Genomic DNA, 21,519 nt, shown 5'->3' with positions numbered 1-21,519 from the left:
TTTTGGATTACTCCAATACCAATTATGCTAATAAAAGACAAAATAAACTAAATATGAATACAAATTTTGTGCATGCTTGGGGAGTAACGGAACACATGGAACGGCAAAAATGATGTTGGTAAGCTGTTTGGATTTATTTTCATTTTGTTTCTGTCGCATTTGATGTTAGTTTTGCCGGAGATCAAAGAGATCAAAGCCAGGAGAGAAAGCTTATCACGTGTTGTGAGTCATCATTTTATTCATATTTAGTTTCTTTTGTCTTTTATTAGCATATTTGGTATTGGAGTAATCCAAAAATAATTGAAAGTAATCCAGTTAAAGTAACCCTACCCAACCCTGGATAAGGTCGTGCGTTTGCATATCGTTTTCCAAAGTAGACGCACAGAAAACACAAGAAAAATGGATAAGTGGTCAGAAATCAAGCCAAAACCTCAGCCCCAGACAAAAGATTCAAAAGAAGCTAACAAAATCGATGACGCTACAAATGTAAACATAAATTAAAAGGATCGTGGGAAGAGGAGTTCACGTGGCTTGTAGCACACGACGCAACGCAAACATTGCACGAATGAAGATGAGTTAATACGGGTACATACTGATGGCAGAGGGAAAACAGCGATGTTATATATTCTGATTATCAATCCTTAATACTTTGCAAACAATGGGTTTTTTTGCGATGAGTCGTCTTATTGTGTTTCAAGTTGTGAAAAATGGGGCAGGCAATTTTATGACTGGGCAGGCAACTTTTCAGAGTTGTCTGCCCTGCTGTCCACTAACTTTTTGTCATGGGTTTCAGAGACTTATAAAGGATAGCCTTTGCAGAACAGGCACAAAATGGGATAATTTCTAATCTTGCCGTGGTTGAAAAACACCACAACGGAGCACAGACTGGGACCAACCTCCACTCGGCATTCGGACCAGGCGCTGTACTGCCATCGGTAGCATGGCCGCACCGGGCAAGGCTTCCACTGCACCATCGGCGACGAACACGGCCGACCGTCGCCTTGCGAGGCCCGAACCACCGACCGTTGACGCCACATTTTGCCTGGATACCAAAATCAAGGAAAAAACCAAAATCAACACTCCTGTCAAGTCAAGTCAAGTCATTTTTATTTGTATATTCCTTAATCACAAAGAGTCTCAAAGGGCTTCACAGGTTATTACACAGACTATTTTTTCAGACTGTTATGACACCATCCCCCGATCTGGAACCAACATGAGGGCAAGGAAAAACTCATAAACCTCAACATGAGGAAAATGAAGAAACCTTGAGAAGGCATCCCCCTTTCAGGATTACCAGACAGCAAAGGATGTTGCAACCCCAAATAATACTGTCCCTTCAAATTCACCTAAACCGGCACACTTTTTCGCAAATGAGCAGAGTTGACAAGCGCGAGTAGAAAAAAATAGAAGCGGTTGCGTAACGGCGCATATTTGAAAGCGAACTGTTCCCATCTCTTGCGCGTGTGCCTTGACATCCGGTGGAAGCTTTCATCCCACGCGCAAGCACGTATCCAGAAGAACACACGCATACACGGAGAAATATTCCCCCAAAATAAATTCACTCAATTTTGAAGTTTTTATTCATTTTTTATGTTCTATTCCCTGTTGTTTTTTCATTGGTCGACTTCACAGTCAAACACTTTCGAAACTAAGGACTAGGTTATAAATTGAGAATTCAGTTTCCAGGTCAATGCTTTGAATCATTTAGTTTGTTTAATGTCGATTTTATTTCCTCACTTGAGGACTAAATTATTTTTAATTTTGAGAAAAAAAATCTCACAAAATATTTCACCTTTTCCATTAACTTGATTAAAGCAACTTTATTAAAGGACTTGTGACCCTAGGTTTTTCATTTAAATATTGGATGAAAACTACCTGGATACACATAATTATAAATATACAAATACATACATAAACAAACAAATACATAATACACAAAAAAATGAATAAAAGACTTAATAAATAAATAAACTCCTATGTGTGACATATTGAAACACTTTCCAGTGTTAGCCTTAATTTGTTCTTTATGTAAAATGATATTTCCACAAGCTATGTATGGGATGCATGTTATTAATTTAGTGCTGCTAAGCCACGTTCCCACATTTTGTTGTGTAAGTCACAAGAACACTGGGTACTTTATTTTGTGGACTTGGTGTGAACCTAAGGCTTATACTTTTGTTTTTTCAAGCCATTATTTGTCAAAAATGAAAAGGGTACTTCTTTTGGTTTGATAAGGGAAGCAAAGGTGAACGTCTTAGCCGCATTTTCACCTTCTGTGCCTGTTTACTCCACACAACCAACATACTCTAACAACAGAACGCGGACTTTTCAAGTGTGCAGGCGGCTGGTGCAGGGCAACAGGGTTACATTCACGTCTTTTCTATGATTTGCCTAGGATTTGGCTGGTCAACTTTTGACAAAAAAAGACAACCCAGCAGTATGGATTTTATTTCGGAAGAGTTACGTTTCCTTTTCATTTTTCTATGTGAATTGGCTGGGTATAAAGTAGGCTTAAACGTATTTGCTCAAGGTGTGTATTTCTAATCAGTTGATGTTCCTTTTGGCCGTCTCTTAGTCTTCCTGTCTTTGTTTAAAGGTGTCGGTGCTTTTCCATGGGGGTGATCCTTTGCCTTTGTTTAAACATACCAGTACTTTTCCATGGGGGTGATCCTTTGTCTTGTGGTTTCAATAAAACACAGAGGCAGACGGGGGTGACCCAGAGTGAGTGTGGACGGTGAGCGAGTACAAGCCAGTTGCCTGTCCTCCCGCTACCTTGCCTGATTTTTCTTCTATTTATAGCTCTCCCACACGTCAGTGGTCTGCTTCTTGGACCCCACACTGGGTTAACGGAGAGTATATATAAAAAAAATGTAAGCTTTATAGCTAGCTGGCGCATGCTGGTATAAATTTACAGTTATTATTTCAGCCCGAAAATGCTATAAGCGTCTCACAATACTCACCGTCGAGCCCGCAGGTCTGTGAGCACTCGGACCAGCTTGACCATTCTGACAGCTGGCAGTTGACTGGACACTCTACCACGCAGGAGATGTTCATTTGCCACCTTTTCTCCAGGTTCAGCTGCAAAAAAGTATCCAAGCATAGTAGAATCAAAATGGCATCAAATAGTTGATGCTACATGTTATAAATGTCCAAGCAGTCTCTCTACAATTCCCAGGTGGACCAAAATGTGCAAAGTATTCCTGAGCTTTGTGAATGAACCTAAATAAAATGGCCCCAGGCCCCAATTAGAGGAACCGGGGACTCGTTCTGAATGATTTCTGTTCCCTAGCGACAACATTTGCATGCCTGGAGGTACAGCACAAGATCTCAACAATGTTTTTAATTAAAACGAGGAGTCTCACCTCTTCGCAGAACTTGATGTCCACTGATTTGCCGTCGCTGCGAACGCAGTCCAGCATGCGCGTCTTGATTCCTTGGCCGCAAACGGCGTTTGGGCTGAGCTGACACGTGCTCCAATCTGTAAAAATGATTCAATTCAATATTTAAAATACGTGGGAGATGGGTGGGTGAGACACAGTCAGATTTACAAATGAAATAACCTACATTTATTTCATCATTTGATTGTCAGAGCAAGAAGCAATATATAAACTGTTAGCATTCACCGGCTAATCTTAGCTCATAAATACAGTCTATGTGCAGTTCTTTTGAAATAAAAACATCAATACATACATAATTCTCTATTGCGGAAAAAGAAGTCCATGTAGGCCAATATGATAACTAATTGTATTGTTTGGGGTTGAGGTGTGCACCGAATCCAAATCATTGGTCTCACTATTGCCCTCTGCCATAAGGCAACATAATTGTAGGCCTCACTTTAAATCATTAAGCACAGCAATATGTTACATACTAATTGTATAATATGTGAAAATGTAGCGATTTTTAAAAGGGAAATAAAAAAAATTGTGAAGTCAAACTTAAATATTTAATAAAAACCATTGACTGTATTCTTACTTTAATATTGATCATTATAATATTAGCATGAGTGACAAGATTGGATAGTTTGAGAAATGAAATTGTGAGAGACAGAACTGGAGTAGTAGTGGAACTGAGTAAGCGTGCGGATGAGAGAGTACTCGGGTGGTTTGGACACATGGAGAGGATGGATAAGGAGGGAATGTTGAGGAGGATCTACAGAGCAGAAGTAAATGGAAGGAGACCAAGAGGAAGGTCGCCATTGACGTGGATGGATGGTGTTATGAGCGCACTGCAGGAAAGAGGTCTAAAGCTAGTGGAAGCTAGAGCTCTTGTTGGTGATAGGAATGAGTGGAGAGGTGTTGTCAAAGTGGGATGTTTGGACGTGTTCTAAGGGATGGCCAGGGCACCTGTATGATGCAGCAGGGGTAAACCAGTAAAAGCTGTCGGGCCCTGCTGTTAAACAAAAGAGTGTGTTGTGTCACCCTGACCCGAGCAACATGGCCGCTTTCTCGTGTCCCATTTCATCTGGAGGGACGAAAGCATGACCAACTTGGGTGCCGAGGTGCTTAAGTTGTTTGGGTGTTTGGGGATTTGGGTTGGCCATGGTCCAAAACATTTTGTGTGTGTTTTTTGCTACCGTTTTCCTTTTTAAAAAAAAAAAAATTCTTTGTTTTTGTATGTGTTTGTCTTGCTGTCGGTCACCCCTTTCGAGGGATATGACCAGGGTATATAGATAAATAGATGACAACAAGTGAGACTATGCCTCCAAAACCTCCCCTTACCACTGATTTTATACATAAAGTACTTTACGGAGTATAAAGCTCACCTAAAACCTAGCCAGAAATTTAAATGGTGTGCATCATAATTTACTGCGCCTTATATACAGGACAACATGGTGGATAAAATTGAAAACACACAGATATAATTGAATGATTGTAGAGAATATGCTGCTTTTGGAGACAACGTCGTTGGGCAATACTTATTTTGGAGAGAACGTCGCTTGGCGTCGCCCCAAAATATACGCAGAGACGAGATATGGCAAAAAGGGAACACGCTTTATTGCATTCGGGACACGTTCAAAGTTCCAGACGTTGAACATTGGCTTTTATAGTGTTCTCAAATAAAGTTAAGATATCTCGTGAAGGTCGTCCACCACGGCTCCCTCAGCATATCAGCTTATGACCTCCACGACCTTCACCAGATGCCTACATACTTGTCGTTAGTTATTATGCACATTCCACAACACTGCCAGGAAACTTTACTTACAGGGTGGTGACTGAGACCGCCCCTCTTGGCCGGGACTGCCCACACCTATGAAACTCAACACACAAGCTCGAAATGCCCTTCTGCTTAAGGCTGTACTGTATACCTGTATACGTTTTTTTTAAGCATTTTTGAAGGGGCGTCGCTACTTCGCGGATTTTCAGTTTTCGCCGGTGGTCTCGGTCCCCATTAACCGCGATAACCGAGGGATGACTGTATATATCATCACCGCGGAGACCACCAACGACTGGAAGCCGATGTAAAAACAAGCGTGTCTGTTTTTGGCAGTGTGGTTTCGTGCGTGTTCCTGCTGGGAGGTGAGTTGCGATGGTTACTCCGGGGACCGAAAAGGATAAAAAGACGAGATGAGAAGGTGCAGCTTGGATGCTTTCCTCCGCGGTTTTGATTCAATGATGCGCTTGGCTGGAATGAAATATTATATAGATGTGTGTGTAAGTGTGGTGTGATTGCGCAAGCTAGCAATTCCCTGCAAGTAGAGTACGGGCATGCTATAAAAGAGAAATGGTCCTGAACCTCATATGGCTTGCATAGGAAGACCGTAACCTACTCTGGCAGATACATAGTACCGTATTTTCCGAAGTATAAGGCGCACCGGGTTATAGGGCGCACCCCCAAAAAATAGTTTTTGGTCCTGTATTTTCCATAGATAAGGCGCACCGGATTATAAGGCGCTACAATGGGAACGTCGACAAAACAGTCAGATAGTTCAGTCCAACTTATTACCCCCATAACATTCCGAAAGCTTGCAAAGAAGCAAATACGTGTCTCAGACATGTACGGAAACAGTGTCTGTACGATGTCACCAATCACTCAAATGCATCGTTCCGAATATCATTCGGAAGGTTCAAGTCTTGGGATTCAAGAAATGCCAAACATTTCTTAGTTTCCATTTTATTTTTTGCTGGCAACTGTGTGGACAGCAAAGTAAGAATTTTACTGTGCAGGGAAACGGGGTTCTTTACTGTGCATATGACAATAAACACTTTGAATTGAATTGAGTTTAAAAATGGACTCATCACAGAAACATCAAGATCGTTCTAAAACAAGATGCCGGGAAAATATAAAGCCGCATAGCTCACCTAAGTTCTCTTGCAGCCATCACGTTCAATAATGATACGTAACCATGGTCTTCTTACAACCGTGAGTGTAGTATATCCAGGAGAGTAAAATATTTACAAATACAGAATAGTAAAAAATGTTTTCTCTATGCCGCAGTGCCAAAATTTAGTGTTATCGAGGTTGAAATTGTAAATCAGCAACAAATATATAATATAAATCTATATTTTCATTCAGTTTTAATCATCACAGTCAATTGGTAATACAAGGCAGTTATCACTTCAGATTTTTCAGTTCACAATGTTGTACATTATACAAAATAGGATTGCTAGAATATTAATCTATATTTTCATTCAGTTTTAATCATCACAGTTAATTGGTAATACAAAACAGTTATCACTTCAGATTTTTCAGTTCACATTATTGTACATTATACAAAATACTGAAAATACTGCCATCCACTTAACTTTTTTTAGCAGTGAAAGCATGGCCACGTCTTCTTTTTGATGTCATATCTGTTCATACTTGTCTCTCTCTTCCTGCAGCAACGGAATTTCCATAGCTAATTTGTGGTTTTCATTGTTGTGCCGATCCAATGTGCTTTTCTGAGAGTTTGTATTGCAAAATGATTTATGCAATCCAGTTTTTTTGTCACGCTGGGTACACGCATCCGAGAACATGTAGCCTCCATTATCATCCTCCTCATAGCGTAACCAGGAATATAATTTAGTCCATTTTGGCAGAAAAGTCATTTTCTTGCTAGTATTCTTTTATTTTCTTTCGTCGAATCGTTCGCTTCAACACACCTGTTTTCCTTGCCTTCGCGATCTTCGAAATAATTTCTCCACCGTTTTTTCGTGCCGGAATTATTGGCGTTGTTATCACTTTCTGCATTATGTTTCGACTTATTACTGACACTGAAAAAATTACCAATTTTGTGTTGGTTTTGCACCTAATACTACATACTTATCTTTCAGTCAAGGACAACCACCACGACAATGACGTCATCTCAAAGCAACGAGGACTCGTTTGCCGAGATCGGCGTGCAGACGAAAACTCGAACCGCGAGACCAAAACAACAATGGCGGATCTGCTTGACAAAAAGTTTGGAGTGCGGTAAATTTTTGTTTAAAAAAAAAAAAGTACCGTATTTTCCGCACTATAGGGCGCACCGGGTTATAGGGCGCACCCCCAAAAAATAGTTTTTGGTCCTATATCTTCCATAGATAAGGCGCACCGGATTATAAGGCGCTACAATGGGATCGTCGACAAAACAGTCAGATGGTTCAGTCCAACTTATTACCCCCTTAACATTCCTAAAGCTTGCAAAGAAGCAAATACGTGTCGTAGACACGTGCGGATGCGGTTTCCGTACGAAGTCACAAAGCTAGTCACTTTTTGAAAGTTTTAATTTTTCAGTTGATATTTGGTAAGTTAATTCTTGAGGTAGATGGTTTGTTATTTGGTCCAATTTACATTCAGTTAATCCATTAGTTTGTAAATGCAGGGTCATTAAGTGAATTGTTGTGTTGTTTGTAATTGGTTTGGCATGATTAGCTAGAGAGTTGATTCATAGTTACACAGGTTAGCCAATTAGCTAGAGAGTTGGCTGGAAAAGTGTTCAAGTGATCAGTCAGTCAGTCAGTCAGTCAGTTAGTCAGCTAGTTAGGTAGTTAGTTAGGTAGTTGTAATTGACTTTTTTGGCATTTTGTTGTTGAATTGACAGTTGGCGATTACTAAGTCACTTGTTTGAATCAGTTGACAAGTTTTGGAATTGCTGATTTATCATTCAGGCTAAGTACATTGCTTTTTGTGTTACAGTCTGAAATGTAATAGTTGGTTTAAAGTTAACTGGTTAGTATCCAAACTACAGCATTTAGCTATTTTGGTAATACGTTTTTTGGCCAGTTTTTTCTGTGATCATAATTGGCTGGAAGGGCATTTATCAAGTTGCTTAGCTCGCTGTCGGCTATGTCAGTTAAATAAAAAAACAACAACATACAAATATGACTACAAATATTAACCTAAATTACAAAGTAATAGTAATCCATGGAGTAAAGAGTATGTGAGACCGACCGACCTTTTTAAGAGCCCAGAAACAAACAGGGACTTTGTAGACATCTAATAAATCACCAGTGAAAATTGATGACTGTAAATACCCAAAATGCTTTGAATGAATCAAATACTACATCCAAATCTCAAAAACTAGCAATGTAACCCTGCTAAGCTTTTGTTAGCATCAATTGCAAACCAAATCCTATGCTTACCTGTGATGTTGTAGAAATAGTTAAAACAGTTGAGGTTGAGGCCGCAAGGTTCTTCTTCGCTGGTGTCAGGGCAAAGTCTTCCTGCGGTAGGCGACCTTATCGTGTAGGCTGCGCGAACGCGACCGTTGCTTCTGGTGCATGGCTGAAAATCAAACAAAAACAAAATCCCTTATTTAATTTATATTCTAAATGTGTTTGCAGTATGAGTCTAGTAAAATTCTTGCAAACGAGAGACACACAAATACCTTATTGACCATCAAAGGCAAAAAATTGAGATCTAATAACATGTGCTTTAAAGATGTGTATGGTAAAAAACATTCATACTGAATAGCCTTCTACTGTTTTTGCTATTTTTTTTTTCTGTGTTAAGTGCATTGAGCGGTTTTCTTTGCCAAAAATAAAAACATAAACCTAAAATTTACCTCACCCACCAACAAACTAATCGATCAACTAGCCAACCTATGAAAAGTTCTCCTGACCATACAACCAACCAAGTTACCAACAGGACTGACCAACAACTTGACTCATCAAATGACCCATAAGCTTTCTCTCTCTCTCCCCTCTACTTCTCTCTCTCCCCTCTATTTCAATTTCTCTCTCTCTCTCTCTCTCTCTCTCTCTCTCTCTCTCTCTCTCTCTCTCTCTCTCTCTCTATTTCAATTTCAATTTCAACTTCTCTCTCCCCTCTATTTCAATTTCAACTTCTCTCTCCCCTCTATTTCAATTTCTCTCTCTCTCTCTCTCTCCCTCTATTTCTCTCTCTCTCTCCCCTCTATTTCTCTCTCTCTCCCCCCTCTATTTTTCTCTCTCTCTCTCTCTCTCTCTCTCTCTCTCTCTCTCTCTCTCTCCCCTCTATTTCAATTTCAATTTTTCTCTCTCTCTCTCTCCCCTCTATTTCAATTTCAATTTCTCTCTCTCTCTCTCTCTCTCTCCCCCCTCTATTTCAATTTCAATTTCTCTCTCTCTCTCTCTCTCTCTCTCTCTCTCTCTCTCTCCCCTCTATTTCAATTCCAATTTCTCTCTCTCCCCTCTATTTCAATTTCAATTTCTCTCTCTCTCTCTCTCTCTCTCTCTCTCCCCTCTGTTTCAATTTAAATTTCTCTCTCTCTCTCTCTCTCTCCCCTCTATTTCAATTTCAATTTATCTCTCTCTCTCTCCCCTCTATTTCAATTTCAATTTCTCTCTCTCTCTCTCTCCCCTCTATTTCAATTTCTCTCTCTCTCTCTCTCTCCCCTCTATTTCAATTTCTCTCTCTCTCTCTCTCCCCTCTATTTCAATTTCTCTCTCTCTCTCTATCTCTCTCTCCCCTCTATTTCAATTTCTCTCTCTCTCTCTATCTCTCTCTCCCCTCTATTTCAATTTCTCTCTCTCTCTCTATCTCTCTCTCCCCTCTATTTCAATTTCTCTCTCTCTCTCTATCTCTCTCTCCCCTCTATTTCAATTTCTCTCTCTCTCTCTATCTCTCTCTCCCCTCTATTTCAATTTCTCTCTCTCTCTCTATCTCTCTCTCCCCTCTATTTCAATTTCTCTCTCTCTCTCTCTCTCTCTCTCTCTCTCTCTCTCTCTCTCTCTCTCTCTCTCTCTCTCTCTCTCTCTCTCTCTCTCTCTCTCTCTCTCTCTCTCTCTCCTCTCTCTCTCTCTCTCCTCTCTCTCTCTCTCTCCTCTCCTCTCTCTCTCTACTCTCTCTCTACTCTCTCCACTCTCTCCACTCTCTCCACTCTCTCTCTCTCTCTACTCTCTCCACTCTCTCTCTCTCTCTACTCTCTCCACTCTCTCTCTCTCTCTACTCTCTCTACATATATATATATATATATATATATATATATATATATATATATATATATATATATATATATATCCTGGTCATATCCCTCGAGAGGGGTGACCGACAGCAAGACAAACATGCAAAAATAAAGAACATTTTCAAAAAGTAGCAAAAACACACAAACTTTTTGGATCATGGCCAACCCAAATGCCTAAACACCAACCAAGTTAAGCACCTCGGCACCCGAGTCGGTCATGCTTTCGTCCCTCCAGATGTACCGTGACACAAGAAAGTGGCCGTGTCACTCGGGTCAGGGCGACACAACACACTCTTTTGTTGCCCGACAGCTTTCACTGGTTTACCCCTGCTGCATCATACGGGTGCCCTGCCCATCCCCGAGAACGTGTCCAACATCCCACTATCCTTTCACAACACCTCTCCACTCATTCCTATCACCAACAAGAGCTCCAGCTTGCATTATATTTAGACCTCTTTCCTGCAGTGCACTCATAACACTATCCATCCAGCTAACTATGCAACTGAAAAACTAAACAACCCACAAACCAGCTGGCCAATAGTTTACTGATTGATTGACCTACCGTAAATTCCGGACTATAAGCCACTACTTTTTTCCCAAACTTTCAACCCTGCAGCTTATTCAGTGATGCGGCCAATTTATGTAATATTTCTAACGGCCGCGCTCGAGTACAAGAGGTGGGATTTAGACTGCAACTTTTTAGCTTGTGCACAAATTAATAAGCATAGACATATCTTCATCATGCAAATTGCAAAAAGAAAGGCACATCACGCAACATTCAAGCTAAACGCAATCGAGCAATCCGATATAGAAGGAAACAGAGCAATCGCGCGTAACCTTTGCTTTGCGAGCGTGTTGCTAGCGTGGTTTGAAGAAGGGAACGTGGGACGACGTCTATGTGACGAAGTCTCTTTCCCAGACTAAAGGAAGACATCTTTGATGACATCAGCTTTATTGTTTTATATTCTTTATCAGTTATCCATTATCGGCTAACCGTGCTCACTACAAGTAGGGTATATTTTAACAGTGCTGTTTGCTGTGTTGCGAGCATATTCTAGTAGCGTTTTGCTACCCTTCACAGGCACGCTTTGGGATGAAAGTTATAATATTATTAATAAAGCTTTGAAAACTCTCTCGGTGTACCGTCTTTCTTTGTAAATATGTATAACCATGTATAATATGTATTTGCAACTGTATATTTTTGTAATGTATTTATTTTAGAAACTTATTCTGATATGTTTTGTACGAGTAAATGAGAAAGAAGGGCCGGGGCAAACGTGGGCTGACGGGAAGTGGAGTAAAGGCGAGACGTGTTTGTGGATGCGGCCGACAATAGTGGATATATATTTTTTCCACCCTTACCTTTGGAAATATACACTTTTTTCCTTGGATTACTTTCAACGGGCACCTGGACTCTGCAGGTCTGCATAAAATGTTAAGTACCGGTATCATTTTACTTTCATTTTGACGGCTGTGTTTTTTGGACTGTACTGGGTATGGGTTAATTTCGTGTTTGTATTGCGTTTTTTCAATGTGGGCGCATGCGGCTAATATACAGGTGCGGCTTGTGTATGTAAAAAACGGTTTTCAACCCAAAATGTGGTGGGTGCAGCTTATAATCAGGTGCGCTCTATAGTCCGAAATTTACGGTACTTGGAAAATAACACATCAATCAATTGAACATGTATGTAGGAACCAACTAATCAAACGACCAAGCAACTCATTTACTTTCCAATCAATGTACCAACCTAAGAAACCAACCAACCTTCCAACCTGTGCCTGCTTCTTCATACCATGTTATGTGGTCTTGAGTTCCTCCCGAGGTTATCCCGCCGCCACAATTCGTCTCACTTCCCTTGTCCTAGTTCATCTTTCTGGAATTAACTTTTCATCAAAATATATAAAGCAGAAGTGTTTCTTTATAAAATTATTTGCTCATGACTCGAGCCCTACGGTCCAATTAGACGTGCGAACATGCGAAGTGCGCAAAGGACTTGGAGCGTCAACCCCTCCTGGGAAACGTGTTCCTATCCAAATAAAGAAGGGCGCTTACGGAAGATGGAGTGAAAGAGATGAGAGCCCAAATAGTCTCAAACTTTCAAAGGTGATGATGATAACTCTATGCAAGTTGATTGAGTGTTATAAAACACAAGGCTGGGTGGAGGATGCTCAAGTTTCCTGGTTCTCCTTGTGGGAAATTTCTCCTGGAGTTACAACAACGCTCTAATAGCATCCCAAATAGCGACTAACCTTATTGTCTATGCCACTAAATAGTATGTTTTGGTCTTCATGATGTACCGTATTTTCCGCACTATAAGGCGCACCTAAAAGTCTTAATTTTTTTCAAAAGCTGACCATGCGCCTTATAATACAGTGCGCCTTATATATGGCTCAATATTAAGTCGCAAAGTCTCGCAACTAAGGCAAGCAGCCGCCGACTAGATTTTCCCCCGAACGTGGAGTAGTCCGCGGTGTATGCTGGGATTTATATACCGGCGTTTCATTGGCTAACCAATGTGTCAATCATCATTTGAATCGATCGCTATTGGCTAAAGTTATTCGGACCCTCAGATAGGCTAGAGGGCCGAAACAAACCCTGCAATTGGCCGAAAAAGATGTGTCAATCATCAGTTAAATCGATCGCTATTGGCTGAAGTTATTCGGAGCCTCGGATTGGCTAGAGGGCCAAAACAAACCCTGCAATTGGCCGAAAAGGATGTGTCAATCATCAGTTAAATCGATCGCTATTGGCTGAAGTTATTCGGAGCCTCCGATAGGCTACAAGGCCAAATCAAACACTGCGATTTGCCGAAAAAGATTGACTGTGAATAGCAAGCTTGCTAAACTACGCCATAAAGAAGTCTGTATTTGTAAATATTTCACTCTCCTGGATTTACTACACTCACGGTTGTAAGAAGACCAAGGTTGCGTATCATTATTGAACGTGAGAACTTAGGTGAGCTATGCGGCTTTATATTTTCCCGGTATCTTGTTTTAGAACTATCTTGATGTTGCTGTGATGAGTTGAGTGAATTAAACTTAATTCCAAGTGTTTATTGTCATATGCACAGTAAAGTTGCGAGCGAAAAAGAAAATAGAAACTAAGGAATGGTTGGCATTTCTTGAATCCCAAGACTTTAACCTTCAGAATGATATTTGGAACGATGCATTTGAGTGATTGGTGACATCGTACTGACACTGTTTCCGTACATGTCTGAGACACGTATTTGCTTCTTTGCAAGCTTTCGGAATGTTCAGGGGGTAATAAGTTGGACTCAACTATCTGACTGTTTTGTCGACGTTCCCATTGTAGCGCCTTATAATCCGGTGCGCCTTATCTATGGAAGATATAGGACCAAAAACTATTTTTTGGGGGTGCGCCCTATAACCTGGTGCGCCCTATAGTGCGGAAAATACGGTAATTAAGTTAGTTAATTGGTTAGTTCAAATGAAATGAAATGATTTGCATTTATATAGCGCTTTTCAAGTCAAGGACTTCCCAAAGCGCTTTACAGTGTGCTTCACATTTCCCAATAGCGGCTTTGTAGCCATGTAAGACGCTAACCTGCTTATTGGGAGTATTAGGGATTCAGTGTCTTACCCAAGGACACTTTGACATGTAACACGGACAAGCCGGGATTCGAACCGGGATCCCTTGATCCCAAGACGAGCGCTCTACCTCCTGAGCTACTGCCGCCCCGTTGGTTTATTACTTAATGATTGCTTGTATGGTCACTTGCTAGATGGTTAAGACGACTGGTTACATGATTTGTGAAGTAGACCTGTCAATCATCCAGTTGATTGGGCCGTTTGGTTGGATGGTTGACTGATTGGTTGGTTGGTAAGCAGGGTTGGGTAGGGTTACTTTAACTGGATTACTTTCAATTACTTTTGGATTACTCCAATACCAAACATGCTAACAAAAGACAAAAGAAACTAAATATGAATAAAATGACTCCATTTTGTGCAGGCTTGAGAGGAACGGAATACATGGAACGGCAAAAAGGATGTTGGGAAGCTGTTTGGATTGATTTTCATTTTGTTTCTGTCGCATTTTATGTTCGTTTTGCCGGAGATCAAAGAGATCAAAGCCAGGGGAGAAAGCTTACCACGTGTTGTGAGTCATCATTTGATTCATATTTAGTTTCTTTTGTCTTTTATTAGCATATTTGGAGTTGGAGTAATCCAAAAGTAATTGAAAGTAATTAAGTTAAAGTAACCCTACCCAACCCTGTTGGTAAGTTGGTTGGTTGATTGGTTCAGTTATTACTCGGGTCATGTCCTCAGTAGGGTCGCGGGGGTGCTGGAGCCCATGCCAGCTATCTTCGGGCAGTGGGCAGGGGAGACAGCCAATCGCAGGGCACACAGGGACAGACAATTTGCTCGCTCATTAACACGTAGGGACAATTTGGACCGGCCAATTAACCTGACATGCATGTTTTTGGAATGTGGGAGGAAACCGGAGTGCCCGGAGGAAACCCACGCAAGCACGGGGAGAACATGCAAACTCCACACAGGAGGTTCGATCTCACGACCTCCGAACTGTGCCGCACAGGCGCTATCTTCTTGTAACCAATCAATTAAAATACCATTACCTGACATTACCCAAGCAATAACTGAACCAATCAACCAACCAACTTACCAACAGGGTTGGGTAGGGTTACTTTAACTTAATTACTTTCAATTACTTTTGGATTACTCCAATACCAAATATGCTAATAAAAGACAAACGAAACTAAACATGAATCAAATGATGACTCACAACACGTGGTAAGCTTTCTCTCCTGGCTTTGATCACTTTGATCTCCGGCAAAACGAACATAAAATGCGACAAAAACAAAACGAAAATAAATCTAAACAGCTTGCCAACATCATTTTTGCCGTTCCATGTAATCCGTTACTCCCCAAGCCTGCACTAAATTTAGTAATTGTATTCATATTTAGTTTCTTTTGTCTTTTATTAGCATATTTGGTGTTGGAGTAATCCAAAAGTGATTGAAAGTAATACAGTTAAAGTAACCCTACCCAACCCTGTTTATTTCATTGGTTAATCTGCCAGTTGGCTGTTGTCTTTTTCTTCATTTTTTTAGTGATTATGGTCAGTTGGTTAGTGTACCGCCTGCAGCAGTCCGACCTGTTTTATAAATGTGAACCAGCAACCTGCACCGGGTACTATCACACTATTCTTGTATTTCTTAAAATGAGTCGTTTACTTTGATGGAGGTCGCGCTCAAAAGTAGCCCCATTTAAGTCTTTCAAGACCATTTTCAAGGCCACTTCGATAACCCGCGACTTCGGTTTTATTGTGAGGATTAAGTGTTAAGCCTTTGGAGGATCTGCAGACACCTTGTGCTCAGGGACGCAGCGGTTTTTAATGCGGGTTACATTAACAAAGCGATGTGGATTATTGCCGTGTGTAGGTGATGTGTCATCAATCGCTCTGCTTCCCAGATGAATACGCCGTCTGTGCGTTTGTGTGCATATGTGTTTATGTTGTAGAGCATTTTTCAAGTAAACTCTCGGATAGTATAAAAACAGCATACGGTAAATAATATTAACATTAACATCAAAGGCGCCGCCACGAGCGGCACCCTTTCCGGCATCTCGGTGTTATTTCGCTCTTTTTGTGATTAATTGTTTTTATTGTCTGCTTCTATCTTCGGTGTTTTTCATCCCGTTCGACAACTACACTTCGGATTACTTTCTATCCTATGGTTTTGGGTTTTAACCCACAAAAATGCGTTTATTCGAGGAATCAACTCCTTGCCCTGAAGGATTCTCGTGCCGGTGTGATGAGGGGGCCCTATCGTGGCTGCGGAGCCGGAGGTAAGGTGAAGGCTAAGCGGCAGGGTTGGGTAGGGTTACTTTAACTTGATTACTTTCAATTACTTTTGGATTACTCCGATACCAAATATGCCAATAAAAGACAAAAGAAACTAAATATGAATAAAATGATGACTCAAAACACGTGGTAAACTTTCTCTCCTGGCTTTGATCTCTTTGATCTCCGGCAAAACATAAAATGCGACGGGCGGCATTAGCTCAGGAGGTAAAGAGCTTGTCTTGGGATCAAGAGGACGCAGGTTCGATTCCCAACTCCTCTGTGTCTCATGTTGAAGTGTCCTTGGGCAAGACACTGAATCCCTAATGCCCCTGATAGCAGGTAGTTGCCTTGCATGGCTGATGCTGCTATCGGTTAGTTAGTGTGTAAAAAGGGAAAAAGTGTGAAGCACATTGTAAAGCGCTTTGGGAGGTCTGTATTGACTTGAAAAGCGCTACATAAATGCAGACCATTTACATTTTACATAACAGAAACAAAATGAAAATAAATCCAAACAGCTTGCCAACATCATTTTGGCCGTTCCATGTATTCCGTTACTCCCCAAGCATGCACAAAATGTCGTCATTTTATTCATATTTAGTTTCTTTTGTCTTTTATTAGCATATTTGGTATTGGAGTAATCCAAAAGTCATTGAAAGTAATCAAGTTAAAGTAACCCTACCCAACCTTGCTAAGCGGCTAGCGGCGTTATAAGTCTTCTGTAGCGTCCGTAATCATGGTAAATGTGAACTCTCTACCAAAAAAGACCGACGAACTGACTGTGCTGGTGAAAAACATCAAAGCGTACAGGGAGTGCAGTTTGCTGTTTTTTACGGAAACGTGGCTTACGCCTAGCATCCCGGACGCTAACGTGGAGCTACCCGGCTTCAGCGCTGTTAGGGCAGACAGAGACACAAAAGCCAGCGGGAAGCGGAGAGGAGGCGGACTCGCTATCTACATAAACACGAGGTGGTGTAACCCTGGGCACAACGATTTCCATCTGCTGCAGGGACGTCGAACTCTTGGCCTAGCGTGTGACGTCCTCTACTCCGCTGTTGCTAAACTACAAACACAGCACCCCGAGGCCATCCTGTTAATCTGTTAATAATCAAAACAAGGATACTGCTGGAAGTGTGAATTTCCCTACGGGGATGAATAAAGTATCTATCTATCTATCTACTACTGAAATGTTGAGAGCTTAGAGTGCCCTTACAAGGCTGCATCGGGTCCAGGGGCCCCAGTCGTTGAGGACGCAGTCGTCAGGGCAGGGAAGCCTGCTCTCCCGGGCCCCGAGGGGCATCTCTTCGGGGTCACACAGGTAGTCCTCCACCCCCTCTGAGGGCCCGTCGATGGTGTTGAGCATGCACCTGTCACAAGAGAGAACTGTTTATTTGACTAGATAAGATGAATCGATACGAACTGGTTAGTCAGTCAGGGTTGGTAAGTTACTTTTTAGGCTTAGTCTGTTTAGAGTTGTCTAGTACTTCTGCATTTAGTTAGTTTGCCATTTAGTTAGTAAGCAAGTTGGCTGATCAGGTATCTGTGTGACCACTGAGTCAGCAAGTGAATTAGTTAGTTGTCCTTAAGTCAGTCAGTTACTTTGTTGCTGGTTTGTAAATTAGTAAGGTTATTAATGTTAGTAAGTCAGCTGGGGTAGTCACTTGTTTGAATCAGTTGGCAAGTGATTACCGTATTTTCCACACTATAAGGCGCACCGGGTTATAGGGCGCACCCCGAAAAAAAGTTTTTGGTCCTATTTTTGACATACATAAGACGCACCAGATTATAAAGCGCTACAATGGGAACGTCGACAAAACAGTCAGATGGTTCAGTCCAACTTATTACCCCCTTAACATTCCGAAAGCTTGCAAAGACGCAAATACGTGTCGAGAACACGTGCGGATGCGGTGTCCGTACGATGTCACTCAAATGCATCGTTCCATCATTCGGAAGGTTAAAGTCTTGGGATTCAAGAAATGCCAACCATTCCTTAGTTTCTATTTTCTTTTTCGCTCGCAACTTTATTGTGCATATGACAATAAACACTTGGAATTGAGCTTAATTTAAAAAAAGACACTCCATTCCATCCACTATCTGCACCGCTCATCACAGAAACATCGAGTTCAGTCTGAAACAAGATACAGGGATAATAAATAGCCGGAGTAGCTCACCGAAGTCGCTGTGTTCATAATAATGTGCAGCCAATGTCCTCTTATATCCGTGAGTGGAGTAAATCCAGGAGAATACAATATTTACAAATACAGAATAGTAAAAAAAAATGCTTTCTGTATGACGTCAACTACGTGCTATAAACATTCATCTTTTTTGGCCAATTGCAGGCTTTGTTTTGCCGTTTAAGCCAATGCCAGCCTGTAAATGATAAAAAGGATCCGCCCCTTGACCTCCCAATAACTTTAGCCAAAAGTGATCGATTCAAATGATGATTGACACATATTTTTCGGCCAATTGCAGGCTTTGTTTTGCCGTTTAAGCCTATGCCAGCCTGTAAATGATAAAAAGGATCCGCCCCTTGACCTCCGAATAACTTTAGATTAAAATGATGATTGACACATTGGTTAGCCAATGAAACGCCGGTAAATAAATCCCAGCATACACCGCGGACTACTTGGCGTTCGAGGTGAAATCTAGACGGCGGCTGCTTGCCTTAGTTGCAAGACTTTGCGACTTAATATTGATCCATATATAAGGCGCACTGTATTATAAGGCGCATGGTCAGCTTTTGAAAAAAAGGCTTTTAGGTGCGCCTTATAGTGCGGAAAATACGGTAATTGTCTTGTTGTTACTTCTTGGGCGAATTGTTAATCAATCAGGGTTCTTAAGTTACTTTTAAGGGTAAGTCTGTTTTTATTGTAAAAGTTAAAAGGTTGAAAGTTAGCTTGTTAGTTGCCAATCTAGTTAGTTGGCTCCTAGTCAGTTTTGATCATAATTTGCAGTTTTTGTGGTTTAGCTAGCTGGCTGCTATGTCTGTTACGTAAGAAATAACAATATATGAGCCAAATATAACTACGGATTTTGAGAGGAATTACAAAAATCTTTATCCACGGCGTAGAGAGTATGAAGAACATACCGGACTTTTCTGGTCTGCACGCCTTCTCCACAGTTCTCCTTCAGATCCACATTGCTGACCTTCCACACGCTCCAGGGCTCTGCCACCCACACATACTGATTGCAGTCGCTTTGGCAGGGCACGACCTCGTAGACCTAAGACCCCAGCGCATAAAATTATCAATACATTTTTTGACTTCAATTGAAAAAAAATACTGCTGTAAAACTACGATAGGAATATATACATAATCGTAAGTACCTGAGCCTGCAGCCGTTAGCATTGTCCAGAAGTTCAGTGGAAGGGGAGATAAAGGCAGAGACAGGGATTAATCAGCAAAATATTGGAACAAAAAGCACAGGATCATTGATTTTGCAAGGTTCAGGAATTACCGTAAATTCCGGACTATAAACCGCTACTTTTTTCCCAAACTTTCAACCCTGCGGCTTATCCAGTGATGCGGCCAATTTATGTAATTTTTCTAACAGCGCTTGAGTTCAAGGCACATGACACAGCTTACAAGCTAAACGCAATCGAGCAGTCCGATAAAGAAGGAACAGAGCTACTGCAGGCAAACTTTACCTTGCGAGCGTGTTGCTAGCGTGTTTATGGATAAGGGAGCGTGGGACGAAGTCTATATGATCAAGTCTCTTGCCCTTACTGGGGAAGACGACTCTGATGACGTCGGTTATAAGGAGGAAGATGAGGACGGTTTACCGTGGTTTCTGCAAGTATGGTGTGTTTTGATTAACAGACCGGTTCACTGTGCTGCGAACATGTTGCTAGTAGCGTTTTGCTACCCTTCACAGGCACGGTTTGGGATGAAAGTTATAATATTATTGTTAAAGCTTTGAAAACTCTCTCGGTGTACCGTCTTTCTTTGTAAATAGGTGTAACCATGTATAATATGTATTTGCAACTGTATATTTTTGTAATGTATTTATTTGTATTTATTTTGGACACTTATTCTGATAAGTCTTGCACTGACTAATTAAAAAGAAGGGGCGTAACAGACGCGGGGGATGACGGGCAGTGGGGACCGGTAAAGGTGAGTGTTTGTGGACACGGCAGACAATAGTGGATATATATTTTTCCCACCCTTATCTTTGGAAATATACACATTTTTTCCTTGGATTACTTTTAACGGGACCCGGACTCTGCACGTCTGCAACCAATGTTAAATACCGGTATCATTTTCCATTATTTTGCCGGGTGGGGTTTTTAAACTGCGTATTTTATGTTTAGTTAAAATCGCGGGACATGATTTAATGTTTTGATGTGGGCGCATACGGCTTATATGCAGGTGCGGCATGTGTATGTACAAAAGCGGCTATCCTCTTAAAATGTGTTGGGTGCGGCTTATAATCAGGTGCGCTCTATAGTCTGGAATTTACGGTACATTCATACTAACACATACAGTAAGACATTAGGTATCACACACAAAGCCCATATGAATTACTTCAGAGGTTAGTCCATCATCATGTCTGCACCCATATAGCAGTGTTTATTTTAGCTGTGAAAAGTGATGGGTCCCGGGGACTCGCATGCTCAAAAATCTATGGGTCCCAACAGAGATCTATGGCTCCCCAAAATTTTGTGTTATCGAGGTTGAAATTGTAAATCAACGACAAATATATAATGTAAAGCTATATATTCATTCAGTTTTAATCATCACAGTTTATTGGTAATACGTATCAGTTATCACTATTTGATGTTGTATACGTTCATACTTGCCTCTCTCTTCCTGCATCAACGGAATTTCCATAGCTAATTTGTGGTTTTCATCGTTGTTGTGCCGATCCAATGTGCTTTTCTGAGAGTTCGTATTGCAAAATAATTTATGCAATCCAGTTTTTTTGTCACGCTGGGTACACGCATCAGAGAACAGGTAGCCTCCATTATCATCCTCCTCATAGCGTAACCAGGAATATAATAGCAGAAAAGTCCTTCTCTTGCTAGGAGTATTCTTTTATTTTCTTTCGTCGAATCGTTCGCTTCAACACACGTGTTTTCCTTGCCCTCGCGATCTTCGGAAGAATTTCTCCACCGTTTTTTCGTGCCGGAATTATTGCCGTTGTTATCACTTTCTGCATTATGTTTCGACTTATTACTGACACTGAAAAAATTACCAATTTTGTGTTGATTTGCACCTAATACGAACTGTTTTTTCGGAGGCATGCTTATCTTTCACTCAACGACAACCACCACAATAATGACGTCAACTCGAAGCAACGAAATCTCGTTTGCCGAGATCGGCGTGCAGACGAAGACTCGAACCACGAGACTAAA

The 21,519-nt window shown here is 41.1% G+C and overlaps 1 protein-coding gene across 1 annotated transcript in view; it reads right to left on the bottom strand.

The window, feature by feature from the left end:
- Positions 1-21,519, bottom strand: part of LOC148372974 (thrombospondin type-1 domain-containing protein 7A-like) — a 339,221-nt gene that overhangs the window by 40,498 nt on the left and 277,204 nt on the right. The window contains exons 16-22 of the mRNA XM_088327730.1: positions 19,492-19,497; positions 19,255-19,388; positions 17,380-17,533; positions 8,544-8,685; positions 3,363-3,478; positions 2,961-3,078; positions 897-1,042 (exon numbers count right to left, since the gene is read on the bottom strand). Coding sequence (XP_088183856.1) covers positions 897-1,042; positions 2,961-3,078; positions 3,363-3,478; positions 8,544-8,685; positions 17,380-17,533; positions 19,255-19,388; positions 19,492-19,497 — 816 coding nt within the window. The remainder of the gene's footprint in view (positions 1-896; positions 1,043-2,960; positions 3,079-3,362; positions 3,479-8,543; positions 8,686-17,379; positions 17,534-19,254; positions 19,389-19,491; positions 19,498-21,519) is intronic.

Source organism: Urocampus carinirostris, chromosome 2 (assembly GCF_059441175.1).
Source record: "Urocampus carinirostris isolate Australia breed hairy pipefish chromosome 2, RoL_Ucar_1.0, whole genome shotgun sequence".
Lineage (NCBI taxonomy): Eukaryota > Metazoa > Chordata > Actinopteri > Syngnathiformes > Syngnathidae > Urocampus > Urocampus carinirostris.
Note: the sequence above shows the minus strand (reverse complement) of the source record. Positions and strands in the feature narration are given on the sequence as shown.